The following is a 13,194-nucleotide window of genomic DNA, read 5'->3' as shown; positions in this document are numbered from 1 at the left end:
TGCTTAACTTCTCTGTGCCTCTCTATTTTCATTTGTGAAATTGAGGCATTAGCAGTACCGACTTCATAGGATTATTGTGAAGATTCATTTATAATTTAAAAAAAAAAAAACGAAGCAAAAAACTTTACCAGACTTCCTGGCACACAGCAAGCCCTGTCCTTAATATAAGCGCTACTGTTAATGGTTAGTTATTACCAGTCGCTATGGGAAAACTATAAAGGAGTGTGAAAATAGAATGTGATGCTTCATGAAGCAGAAAGTTCTCCATCACTGGAAGTATGTAGAGGGAGGTAGCTTAGTGGGGATGTAGTTTTGGAGATTCAGATGTTGGGAGGATGGAAATATTAGGCAACCACCATGCTCCTTCCTCAATTAGACAGGAAGCATGGTATGATGGCTACATATGTTCAAATTCTGGCACTGTCACTTACTAGCTGTGTGACTGTGGGCAAGTTACTTAACTCCTCTGTGCCTCAGGCAGGCCACTCTTCTGTTAAATGGGATAATTGCATTTCCCGCATCACGTGGTTGTTACAAAGATTAAAAGACTTCCTATACGAAGAGTGCTTTATTCGAAACCTGAGATTCTTTCTCTCTGACCTCCATTCCTTTCTTTCTCTCTCCTCCCTTTTCTCCTTTCTTTACCTTTCTGTCTCTCAAATTAGGAACCACTTTGGGCCCTTATTGCTCTGGAACTTTCTTTAGGACTTGACCCTCAAGCTGGCTCATGACTATGAGGGGTGACTTTGCATTTTAAGTTGTTTGTTTTGCAGCTTGCACGTATGTCTGTTGAGAACATATTTCGACAACAATCTGTCAGCCCAGTAATGAGGGTTTGCTAATGAGGCTCCCGACAGACGCTTTTTATTTACAAAGATGACAAATGCCACTACTTGGCTATGCTTGAATCATTTCAAAGGCCAGTAGGCTCATTATAGTCATCAATACTTGCTATGCTGAGGCTCATTTTGTCCAAGGACTGTGTATCATTTGAATTTCTGTTAATTGAATCATTTTTGATACTCCTGCAAGGGGAGGAATCCTTTAAAATCCTGTCCTTTTACCCATTCCTGAACTTGTCTGTTTTGTAGTGACTAACTTCTGCAAATCACATTTTAGACAAAATTTGCTGCTGTTTGAACTGTGGTCATTATTTTAGGATACTTGCCAAACTCCCACAGACATTCTCAGCCATTCTGTGTCTTTAAGGCAGAGGCTGAAAACATGCACATGAACACAGGAATTACCCAGGCAGGGAATGGAAATAAGTGAAGGGCTGGATAGTGGCTGGACAGTTGGCGGCACCTGCTTTGTCTTATGGGACCAGCTGCTCCTCACCACTAGTCAACTGTGGCCGCAGGGGAGCATTGGCCACCATCTCTGGGCCTCTTGTTTTTTCAAAAGGAGGATGACATTTGTATTTTTATGTGAAATCCCTGTATTTTTGGATGCGCTTTGGAGATGTTAGCAACTAATTCGACGGATTGTTGAAGCCCAGGGCTTTGATCTATCCCTAAGGTCTAAAGCACTTTGCAGTAGTTTCTTTGCTAGTGAAAAACAAACAGAACAAGGACCACCAAATCCAGCAATAAACTTGTCAGAATAGATGAAAGACCTGTTTCTTGATTTTCTCTTTGCAGACTGGTATAGAGGATACCTCGTAAAGCACAAAATGTTACAGGTAAGGTCGATGTGTTTTCATCTGGGACAGTACTGGGTGTCTGTACATGACCCTGCCAGCCCTCTGGGCAGTTATCTCCCACGGTTGCTCCTCTGCAAACTGATTCCATTCCTCCTTGTGTCCTGGGCTTTCCTTGCTGTGCCTCAGCTCCCTTCCCCTTTCACTCATCCTTCAAGGCCCACCTCCAGAGCTCTCTTCTCAAACTTTTCCTAATATGCCAGTCACATAGGATTCCGGGAGTCCCCTGAAACTGTGCATTTTTTATTTGAAATTTATCTTCTACTGCCTTTGTTTAGCGTTGCTTGGGGCATTCATCATTGCCTCATCTATGTGTCCCATATGACACAGAAAGGACAGGTCCAGTCTCCGCCCTTGGGGAGTCTCCCTGCTCCAGCCCCGCACCGCACCGCACAGACGTGTCCACGGAAGCAGGCATCTCCTTTGCTTGCCTCCCTGTAGCTCACAGTGTCCAGTGCGGGGACCGGGTTACCCAGTGTACACAGTGGCTGAATTTATGAAGGAAATTCCAAGTAATTGATCTGTTTCTCTTGTTAACTGGCAAGCTTATGAAGCAAGGAAATAAGAGATGCTTCTTCCTTACTCCCTGACACGCTGTATTGGGAGGCATGATCCCTCTCTTCTCTCTAAAGGACAGTAAAATAAATCCAGGGAGATGGGGGAGGGTACAGCTCAGTAGTAGAGTGTGTGCCTAGCATGCACAAGGTCCTGGGTTCAATCCCCAGTGCCTCCATTAAATAAATAAACCTAATTACCCACCCACTTCCAAATGTAAAATTATAAAAAAAGAAAAGTCCAGGGAGAAAGAGATCTCAAATCGAACTAGCCCACTTGCAACCAGAGACCCTGTTGCATTGGGACCTGACCTTCCCATGACTGGGAAGGGTGGCTGCTCTCCCAGAACTGGGCAGGAGAGCGGAGAGACAGAGCGCCTTGTCTCATGTAGAGTGAGTCTTTCAAGCACTCCTGCCTTGTGCGCACGATCAGGTGAGTGTCCGCAGTGGGGTTGGAGCATCGTTTGGAATCTAGGGCTGCTGTGGGAGCTGGAACACCTGATGAAGAACGGGAGAGAAAGTAGACCTAAAAGAGCAGATTTAGCATCCACCGCCTGCTCTGTCGGACTAGGGTTGTTCCTGTAGTCGCTTTTGGAAAATCATGAAGACCTGGGGTCAGTTTTTTCTGTAGGGACGAGTCATCCTATCTTATCTCACCTTATCTTATCCCCAACAGGGCATTTTTCCTACATCGTTTATCCACATCAAAGAAGTGACAGTGGAGAAAAAAAGGTATTTGTCATTCTTCCCCAGACTTGACCCTGCAATGGCCCATGGAGGTGTCACTGTCCTGTCTGCTTTGAAAACTTGACTTGGCAGATATGAAGGATGCTCAGCTGATCGGTCTTCTTCATGCCCGTGTTTATTCGGCCTCTTCCTCACTGAATGGGAGATCTAATGCCAATTGATTCGTATTCAGATCTGATTCTGAAGGGGATATTAGTAAATTTGGAGAATCAAACTTTTCACTGGCAGCTGCTTTTGAACTGTATTAAAGCAGATTAATCCTGAATGATGAGCTTGAAGGGCCCACTCCAACAAAGAAGACCATTAAAAAGGAGGTCCTTTACATTTGCATAATGTAATTGGTGTGGCTATTAGAGGACGTTTAGTCTCCTGCCAGCAAGGCTCCTCTCAGCAGCTGCAGCTTAATGCAAATTTGCCAACATTTTGTCTTGTTAGCACCTGGGTCTCAATTTCACAACGTTTTCTCTCCCACCTCAAATAGAAATATCGAGAACATTATTCCTGCAGAAATCCCTCTGGCGCAAGAAGTGACCACGACACTCTGGGAATGGGGCAGCATTTGGAAACAGCTCTATGTGGTGAGACTCAAAACCCCGCCCCCTGGGATGGATGCTTCTTGCAGTTTTTGGTTTGGTTCAAATTCGGAATTTAGCCTTCACATAGTATAGCAAACAGTCTGAGGACATCGACGCCCAGAGAAGTTAGTTGACTTTCTCCAGGCCACACAGTGAGCTAGTGACAAATCCATAGGAAATGTAGGTCTCTTGTGATCCTTCTGTTTTTTTAAACTAGTAAGAAAAGTCATCAAACTTGCCTACGTTTAAGAATCACCTTGAGAGCTATTAAAAATAAGGCTTCCTGCAGTGGGACTCTGCATTTTAATAAACTCAGGGATTTTGATTTGGTGGTCTGCTGATAACACCTTGAGAAATACTGTTCTCATATATTAATTAACTAATGACTATTGTCCTCAGTTCTATGATGGAGCTTTGACCCTGGAAAAGCAAAGAGCGTGTTTTGTATGTGTTTTCTCTTGTGTTGAAGTAAATCTAATTTTAAATCCTCCTTTGATGCTTCTAAAACTCCTAATGAAAGCAGATAGCTGAGAAAATCGTTAAACTGAGAACGAAATGTCAACCACGGCTTACTGCATCGTTACAGCTTCACACACACCTGCTGGTGCACATGTGTAATTTGCACGCTCACCTATTACGTTCATAAATGTTGACTCCCATGCGGGTATTTCATAATATGTGGTAATGAGCACTTTCTATAAGTTTCCCAGAAGTTGTTAGGAAAGTGTAGGGGGCAAACAGTAGACTTGAGGCTAAAGTGATTTATTTTTTACCTCCACTACCCCTTTAAAACGTCAAATATACATGCACCATGGAAGCTTGGCATTTTCCTTAAGAAATCTTTGAATTGCAACTTCATCATGTCCTTTACCCTAAAAAAGAGATTCTTAAGCTTCCAGCTTCATGACTCTTGCCATATTTGCATACCACCCCTGTAATGTTTACTTAATTCCTAACTTGTCTCCCTTTTTAGTAAATATAGATGATTCACATAAGGAACTTTACAGCATACTGTGTCATTCCAGCAGGTCTCTGATTTTCCAATACGGACTGGATTCCCTATAATTCAATTCAGTTCTAACACTGACTACCCAGAGTTTAAGAGCTCAGTTCCTCAAGACTGTCCTCACTTCAGATGCCAGTTGCCAGTCCTGGGTCCCCAGACTATCACACTTCTGTCCAACTTGGTACAAATTCAGGAACTCACATGATCCCGCCACCTCCTCACCCAGCCCCTGCCTCCTCTCCCCCATCACCTCATTTTCCGTGAGTTCTTAGAACAGCTCACAAAACTTAAGAAAGCACTACTCTTACAATTACGGTTTTATTATAAAGGCTACAACTCAGAAACAGCCAAATGGAAGAGAGACACAGGAGAAAGTACTGGAGTCGGGATGGACACAGAACTTCCATGTTTTCGCCAGGGCGTACCACCCTCCCAGCGCATCAATGTGTTTACCTTCTCGGAAGCTACTTGAAACTTGTTCAAGGGTTTTTGTCCAAGTTTCATTACATCGGCATGATTGAACTCAATCACCAATGGCTGATGATTTAATCAACTGGCAGGTCCTCTAACCTCCTGGGAAGTTGGGGGTGAGGCTGAAAGTTCCAACCCTCTAACCACATGGTTGGTTCCTCTGGCAGCCAGTCCCCATCCTGAAGCTATCTAGGATGCCTACCAGGAGTCAGCTCATCATCTCAGGACCAGTCTGAAGGGGCTCATTATGCAAAAGAAAAGACACACCTATTAGGAAGTTCCAAGAGTTTTAGGGGTTCTGTGCCAAGAACTGGGAACAGAGACTATCTGTGTTTTATTACTACACACGTTTCCCGAATGGAAAGCCAAAAGTACTCAGCACAGTTAGAAGAACATTATTTGAATAAATACAATGAAAACAAAACGACGTTGTTAAGGGCTGGCTGTAGTACCTGTCAAAAGCTCTGAACCGAAGGACTCCTTTCTCTTTCTGTTAAAAAAAGAAATTAACAAATGTCAGACTGGGGTTAAAAACTTACTGCCATGAAACTGCAACTTTCTCCTCTCCTTAAACAGAAGGATGGGAGGAGAGTTGAGGAGAATCACCATATGGGTCCCTAATAGTTACACTGAACACCATCTCGTGGCCCACAGGTTGTACACTTACCACACCTAGGGGAACACTGCCCTTGAAACAGGCCTTTTGCACCAGAGAAATGGTCCTGGTTCTTAACCTTAAAGGCTAACACATTCACGGCATTGCTGCTTAACGTGTACCTTTTTAGATAAGAATCAGAAATAATCCCTTTTTTTTCTTAAATCAGGAAGTGATTGGGATTATTACTTTTACTTTTGAGAAACCCCTGTGGCCCTGGGGGAGGAAACATGTCAACGACTAAGACCATCACCCAGTCCCTTCACAGCTGGGAAGGGACCAGCAGAGGCGCTCAAGCCATGACCCCTCTACATGCTCACTTGACTTTGGCCCAGTTTGCCAAATAGATGCCCAAGACCTTCGGTGTGATTTCCTGTCTCCTAGGCCAGCAAAAAGGAGCGGTTCCTGCAGGTGCAGTCCATGATGTACGACTTGATGGAGTGGCGGTCCCAGCTCCTCTCCGGAACTTTGCCGAAGGACGAGCTGAAGGAACTGAAGCAGAAAGTCACGTCCAAAATTGACTATGGCAACAAGTAAGCTCTCTTTCCTTCCTCCAAAGAGATGTTTTCTTTCCCTACCCCTCCCCTTCCTTCTGTTTCTCCCTCCAAGGAGCTGGGTTTCATTTTTAGATGCGCATTTGCCACTTGCTATTTGGGGGAAGGCTGTTACCAACGGCTGCTCTTGTGTGCCTTTGTTACCGCCCCCAGGAGACCCAGGGACATGCACGTGGAGGGAGGCTTGCTTATGCAGTGGTTATTAGCAGGCTAGAGATTTAGGACACTCATTTAACCTACTTCCAAGGGGCTGGGAGCGCAGTCATGCTGGTTCACTTTCGGCTTAGTTGTCATTTTATTCCTGCATTTACAAAACTCTGTTAAATCCCAGTGTGAGACTTGGTGTCCCTTCCTCCCACCCTAAATTATCTAAGCCATGTGCCATCAGCCAACTCATATGCACAGTTACAAAAGCGTTTCCTCAAAAGGGAAAAAGCAGAAATTGGTTGGCATTTGAAGGCTGTGAAGTTAAGGACAGTGTAAAACAATTTTTTTTGAGGCAGGACAATGCGCTAATAATAGTAATAGTGATAAGAATATTTTAACTAACACCTAATCCGAGCTTATCATGCACCAGTCTTAAGCTAAATGTTTTACATCCATTGTCGTATTTAAACTTACAACAACTCAATGAGGCATGTAGTTTTTAGTATCCTCATCTTTTCAGATGAAGAAACTGAGGCTCCTAAAGTGACGTGTCCAGAGTCACCCAGCTAGTAGGGCAGAACCAGAATTTAGACCCAGTTTCGACCCTGGCTCCAGAATCCATGAGCCTCACCATTACATTACTTGGGTAGCATTTGAGAACTGTAAAGGCCTCCCTCCCTCTTGATTATGTGAGTGCCCTTCATAACATCCTACTCATTTGTTTATCCATCCCAGCCACAAATATGTATCAAGTACCTATGATTGGTCTGATTTCCTTCTAGGCTTTTTGAGGCTACAGAAGTAAAATTTCCTGTACACTAAGGGACCACAGTCCAGTTAAGAGTGAGCTACAAATAAACTACTGATGTATATACTGTGGTAACTTCGATGGCTCAGGAAACAAGAGTGTTCTTAATTCAATTCGGAGAAGGAAATCAGGGAAGGCTTTCTGGAGGAGGTGACCAGAGCTGACTTTTGAAAGATAAAGAAGTGTTAAGTAGGCTTTAAAAAGAAAAAGTAAGAGAGGGAAGGAGTACTTGAGAGAGCATGACATGTTCAGAAGACTTCAGAGTGGGTCAGAAGGCCGGAACATAGGGCCTGAGGGGGGAATTAGAAAGAGCCTGCTCAGTGGGAATAAAAAAAGAAATTTCCCTAGCAGCCAGGCCTCCTTGCCCTTGTCACATGCACTAGGAAGATGATCCAAGGAGGAAAGTCAGTGGGTCCAACTTATAGCTGCTTCCCATCCCAGAACACGGTCCCTCTGCTGGCTTCCCTGCTGGCCGCTGGCAAGTGAGTTACCCCAAAGTGACAGGAAGGATTTGCTCTGCAGCTGCTGCCACCACTGGTCCATGACATCTTTAACTGAGCATGGTCACAACTGGGATGTGGGAAATGAGGGAGTTTTGCTGCTTTGCAATAATGGTATCTGTGACCTTCACATGTTTCCTCATGGGAGTTTCTGAGAATAAGGACCAAGGATGGACAAATGGTCACCACTGTTAGGAAGACTTCCCTGATTTTCCCCCACCCACCCTTGGCTGGGTTAGGCACCCCGGCAGGCCCCTAGCACCTTGAACAGTAATCACCTCCTTATTGGCCTGTCTCCCGTGCTGTGCTGGGATTTCCTCTGTGATAGTGACGGTCTGACTCATTTCTGTTTGCTGGAAACAGGATCTGCACGCAGTAGGTGCCCAGTGGATGGTAAATGAATGAATGGACTAATGGTGGTGAAGGGAGGAAGAGGGTCCTCCCTAAGTCATCCTCTCCTCTGCAGCATCGCCCCCACCAGCCTGTGCTTTCAGTTTCAGTCAGTTGCCTTTGGGGAAGTGAGAGACACCCTTGGAGGCTGAGGCCCTGAGCTAAGGGGCCCCTTTCTTCTGGCCGCGGTTCCCTGACGACTTCAGCTGGATGTGAGAGAGACTTGGGCACCTTCAGTTAATACTGGCCTGCTGTGTTGGGGACTCAGAGCTCTGATGTGGGGCGGGTTCTCCCTGAAAGCCAGGAGGCTAGACTGCTGGTCAGAGTGTCAGGAATAGCATGAGGAACATAAACTTCAGGCTGTGAGAATTAAGGAAGCACGACTCAGAACTGAGTCTTGGAGGATTGATCAGAATCAGTCTGTTTCTTCCCTCATTCACTCCATTCCTTAATTCAGACGTCAGACTTTTGTTGAGCACCTAGTAGGTTCTCAAAACACAGATGTTTATAAAACACAGACTCTATGTTAACAACAACAACAAAAAGCAAGCAATGAGCACTAATAATAACTTACAGAGTACTTACTATTTGCCAGGTACTGTTTTAAGTGCTTTCTGTGTATTAACTCAGTTAAGTCTCATGACAACTCTGTGAGGCAGGTACTATCATCCCTATTTCTTAGATGAGGAAACTGAGGGCTGAGTAGGTCGTTGTACCCACGATGCACTGGAATTTGAAGCAGGTGGCTTGGCTCCAGAGTTCAAGAGCTTAACCGCTGCATTCTACTGCCTCTCGAGGAAGATGCGGACTAGTAAGAGAAAGGGAGAAGTAAGCAGACACTTGAGTAGGAAGTCATGCAGTTCACGAGAGGGTGGGAGGAGGCAGGGCAGGGGGTGACACCTCCCTGAATCAAACCAGACCAGCAGGAATTATTAAGTGAAGCAATTCAGAGAAAGAGAGAGAGAGAGAAGCTGAGAGGAGCTGAGGGATAAACATGAAGATGGAGGGAAAGGTAGACAGGGGCTGGAATGCTGAAGGCCTGAGTGCCAGGTGGGGAAGTTCACATTTGTCCAGTGGGCAATGGGGAGCCACAGAAAAAAAAACCAAACCTTTCTGTTTTCTTCACCTTAAAGCAATTTTGGTGAGGAGGGGGAAGAGTGGAAAATGTGTACAGCAGGGGTTTTCTCCACTGCCCTTATCTTGGGTTCATTTTATCACTTTCTTGAACAGAAGAGAGAAATGGGGCTACCCCCTGAGGAAAAACTGTCAGAATGCTCAGTTCTCTGAAATGAATGCTCTGCTGTCCCTTGGGAGACAGCCCTCCCCTGACCCTCGGTCGTGGGAATCCCATCAGTCCTGCCCCTTGACTACTGAAGCTTCCAAGTTTCAAGTGAGACTGGCAGTGGACAAGCTCTTTGGTGTCCGAGGAGCGAGGAATCCTCAAATGATTCCTTCAATTCCCAAGATAGCTGGACCCAGAAGAATGTTTTATTCATACATTTTAGAACCGAATCCACTTTGATAAATCTTGAAGAGAAAGCACTAGAGAGATCTCGGCATTAAATTATATATCAGCCATGCTCCATCTTTTCCCAGGTCGAGGGAGCCTCTGCTCAGCATCCGTTGAATGCATTTATTCCCACTTAGCATCGGCTGTTCAGCAGCATGGCTGTGCACCATTATGAGTCATACCTAGTTGGAAGTTAATTTCCTAATGAATGTGGACAAACGGGGGAACCTTGGCTCCCTTCTGTTTGCATTTGGATGAGACGAGCGATGTGCCGCTCAATCCGATTCTCAAATAAGAGATGAAAATGTGGTCGCCTTCTCCAATCCTCGCTGCCCTTTGAGTCTGGTAGTCCACAGAAGTGCCCAAGCAGGACCACCGTTGGCTTTCTCAGAGTCTCCATCAGCCCACCTCCCCCTGCCTTCCTTGTTTGGACAACTGACGTCCTCTGTGTCAACGTCAAGTGCAAAAGCTGCTTCCAGTTAGGACACAACCCCTGTCCCCCAACCCAGTACTGCTTCTAAAAGCCTTCTATCTAGAAAGTATACCATAAAGTCAAGAATGCAGACTAGGGTGCCATATTGCTTCTTACTACGTGACCTGGAGCAAAGTATCCTGAAGTCCTCTCTTCTCCTGTAAAATAGGGGCATTAATAGCACCTCCCTCTTAGGGTTATTATAAGGGTCAAATGCTTAACGTGTGTGAAGAATTTAATGCACAGCTTATCACAAGTGCTATGTGGGTGTTTGCTGTTGTTCGTGTCATCGATGCCAATCAGAATGGCAGATGCAGTTGAAACAAATCAATACCAAACAGGGAAAAGCTTGTGACCTGGAAGTCACAAGAGCTAAAGAGTAAGCTCTGGATAACGATGGAGACACCTGAGATTTTTCCAACAACTACTTCCAAACTGTCACCAAATAAGTGATACATGAACACCTTCTCTGCGTATTATATTGTATGCCGTACTATATTATGTTCTATGGTATTACATAAACATTAAATAAATAGAGGTAAGGCACAATTCTCCTTGACCCCTACACGTCTCCTGGTCCCAGGGCCCTGCTTCTCCTCACAGGTGCACGTGTTGGTAGTGTTGGTAGTTTGGTGAATTTTGTCCAGAACTTTCTCTCTATACGTGCACCCAGGGAACTTACCTGGCTTGGTCTGTTTGGTTTTTTGTTTGTTTGTTTGTTTTTACTTAAAACACACTTATGCATCTTTCCATGCTTGATTTTTTTTCACTGATATGTATCATTAAACATAGCAAAACTATATCACATTTTTAAAACCCTGTCCTATGGAACTCCATTACAGATCATAGTTTATTTAGCCATTCCCCCTTTGACAGACATTTTAGTTTGTTTCAATATATCAATAAACAATATATATATATATATATATAATTGTTTCACCACACATCCTTGTTCACGTGTGGTTGTTTCTCTAGGTTCACTCTCGCAGGAAATACATATTAAATTATATTTTAATACACACTGCCACAATACCTCCCAGAGAAGCTGAACCATACGAGTGTGACTCGCAGCTGTGTGTCGTGCTATCTGTGTACGGCTGAAATCTGGTGAGCTTTCTGGTAGAAACTTCTCACCAATGTTCTAAAGGCTTCAGCTTCCCTTGATTTTTCCTCATCTCACATTTTTGCTCTGCAGAATCCTTGAGCTTGATCTGATTGTCAGAGATGAAGACGGAAATATCTTGGACCCTGATAATACCAGCGTCATCAGCTTATTCCACGCACACGAGGAAGCGACTGATAAAATCACAGAGCGTATCAAGGAAGAGATGGTGAGCTTTGTGAAACGGTCTTTGGCCAAGCAAGGCAGGCATTTAGCACATCCTGCCCTTAAAATAATAAGCTGATTAACCAGAGTGTATATTATTCAAGAGGACATCTGTCCTATGACCTGAGATGATCAGTAACCATATGCATTTTATTGCATTTTTGTACTTGAATCTGTAATTCATTCAGCAGCCATCCCACAGGTAGTTTAATGCCAGGCATGTTTCCTCTTCTCACGGAGTTTTATATGCCAGAGAGGAAAAAAGAAGAAATGTAGTAAAAAAGTAAATAAATAAATGGACAAATTAATTCCAGATGGTAATGAGTTTCTAGAGGCAATAAATTAGGGTTATGTGAATGGGAGTAAATCAGGAGCTATTTTAAAAGGAACCATGAGGAAGGTCTCTCCCAGGAGTAACATCTAAGATGACACTTGAATAATGTGAAGGCAGCAGGCCGCGTGGGAAGATCTGGGGACAAGAAAGGAGTTCAATGCAGAGGGCATAGCAAGTACAAAGGCCCTGAGGTAGCACTGAGTTCTGAATGTTCAAGGAGTAGAAAGGCCAGTATGGAGGGGGCATAGTGAGCAGTGAAAGAATGTAGGCAATGATTTGGAGAGGTAGGTAGAAGGAGCCAGCTCTCATAGGACCTGAGGATTCATAGAAGAGAGCTAAGATGTTATTCCAAGCGTGGTAGGAAGCCAACAAAAGATTCCAAGGAATCACAGTCTATTCAAGGTTAACATAATCTGATTTATACTTTAAAAAAGTATTTTATCCACTGTGTATTATTTGAAAGCAACTTTATTTTTAGCTTTATTGAGATAACAAGTTTCATACAGTCAAATTAATTCATTTAAAATTACAGTCTAATAAATCTTATTAATATATAATGTTGGGTAAACTCTATCACAGTCAAGATATAGGGCAGTTCCATCTCCCTAAAAATACTTTGAGTTCCTTTACAGTCAATCCCCTTTCCCAACCCCAAGCCCCAGGCAACCCCTAATTTGCCTTTTGCGACTACACTTGTGCCTTTTCTAGAGTTTCATGTAAATGGAATCATTTGGTTTCTGTGGTTGACTTACTTTACTAAGTAAGCATCATGTTTTTGAGGTTCATGTTGTTGTGTGTGTGAATGTTTTCTTCCTTTTCATTCCTGAGTTGCTACACCATTGACCAGTTGCCAATGATATATATCACTGATCAATTGCTGCACATTTGGGCGGTAATAATCATATGATAAATGTATGTTTAACTTTTTAAGGCACTGCTTGCCATACTGTTTCCCAAAAGGCTGTACAATTTTGCACTCCCATTGGCAACATAGGAGAGTGTCAGTTGCTCTACATTCTTGTCAACGCTTGGTATTGTCAGTCTTTTAACGTTAGCCATTCTTGTGGCAGTGTAGTGGTATCTCACTGTTGTTTTGAATGTCCCCAGATGGCTAGTGATGTTGAACATCTCTTCCTGTGCTCACTGGCCTTTGCCATTTGTATCTTTTTTTTGGTGAAGTGTTTGTTCAAATACCTTGTCTGTTTTAATTGGGTTGATTTTCTTATCATTGAGTTGTAAGAATTCTTTGTATATTATGGATACAAATTATTTACCAGATGTATGTTTTGCAGGTGTATTTTCTCCCAGTCGGTACCTGGCCTTCCATTTTCTTAAATGTGTCTTTCAAAAAGCAAATTTTTTGGTTTTGATGAAGTCCGTTTAAACACTTTTGTCTTTTCTAGTTTGTGCTGTACTTTTAATGACACTAACTCTATGAGGAAGGC

General features: G+C 43.7%; 1 protein-coding gene across 1 annotated transcript in view; it reads left to right on the top strand.

Moving 5' to 3' along the window:
* DOCK2 (dedicator of cytokinesis 2) overlaps positions 1-13,194 on the top strand; it is a 371,332-nt gene that overhangs the window by 24,603 nt on the left and 333,535 nt on the right. Inside the window, exons 3-7 of the mRNA XM_010972245.3 lie at positions 1,641-1,681; positions 2,930-2,985; positions 3,482-3,578; positions 6,092-6,240; positions 11,284-11,419. Of these exons, the coding sequence (XP_010970547.2) occupies positions 1,641-1,681; positions 2,930-2,985; positions 3,482-3,578; positions 6,092-6,240; positions 11,284-11,419 (479 nt within the window). The remainder of the gene's footprint in view (positions 1-1,640; positions 1,682-2,929; positions 2,986-3,481; positions 3,579-6,091; positions 6,241-11,283; positions 11,420-13,194) is intronic.

Source organism: Camelus bactrianus, chromosome 22 (assembly GCF_048773025.1).
Source record: "Camelus bactrianus isolate YW-2024 breed Bactrian camel chromosome 22, ASM4877302v1, whole genome shotgun sequence".
Lineage (NCBI taxonomy): Eukaryota > Metazoa > Chordata > Mammalia > Artiodactyla > Camelidae > Camelus > Camelus bactrianus.
The sequence above is the reverse complement of the archived record's forward strand: the minus strand, read 5'-3'. Positions and strand labels throughout refer to the sequence as shown.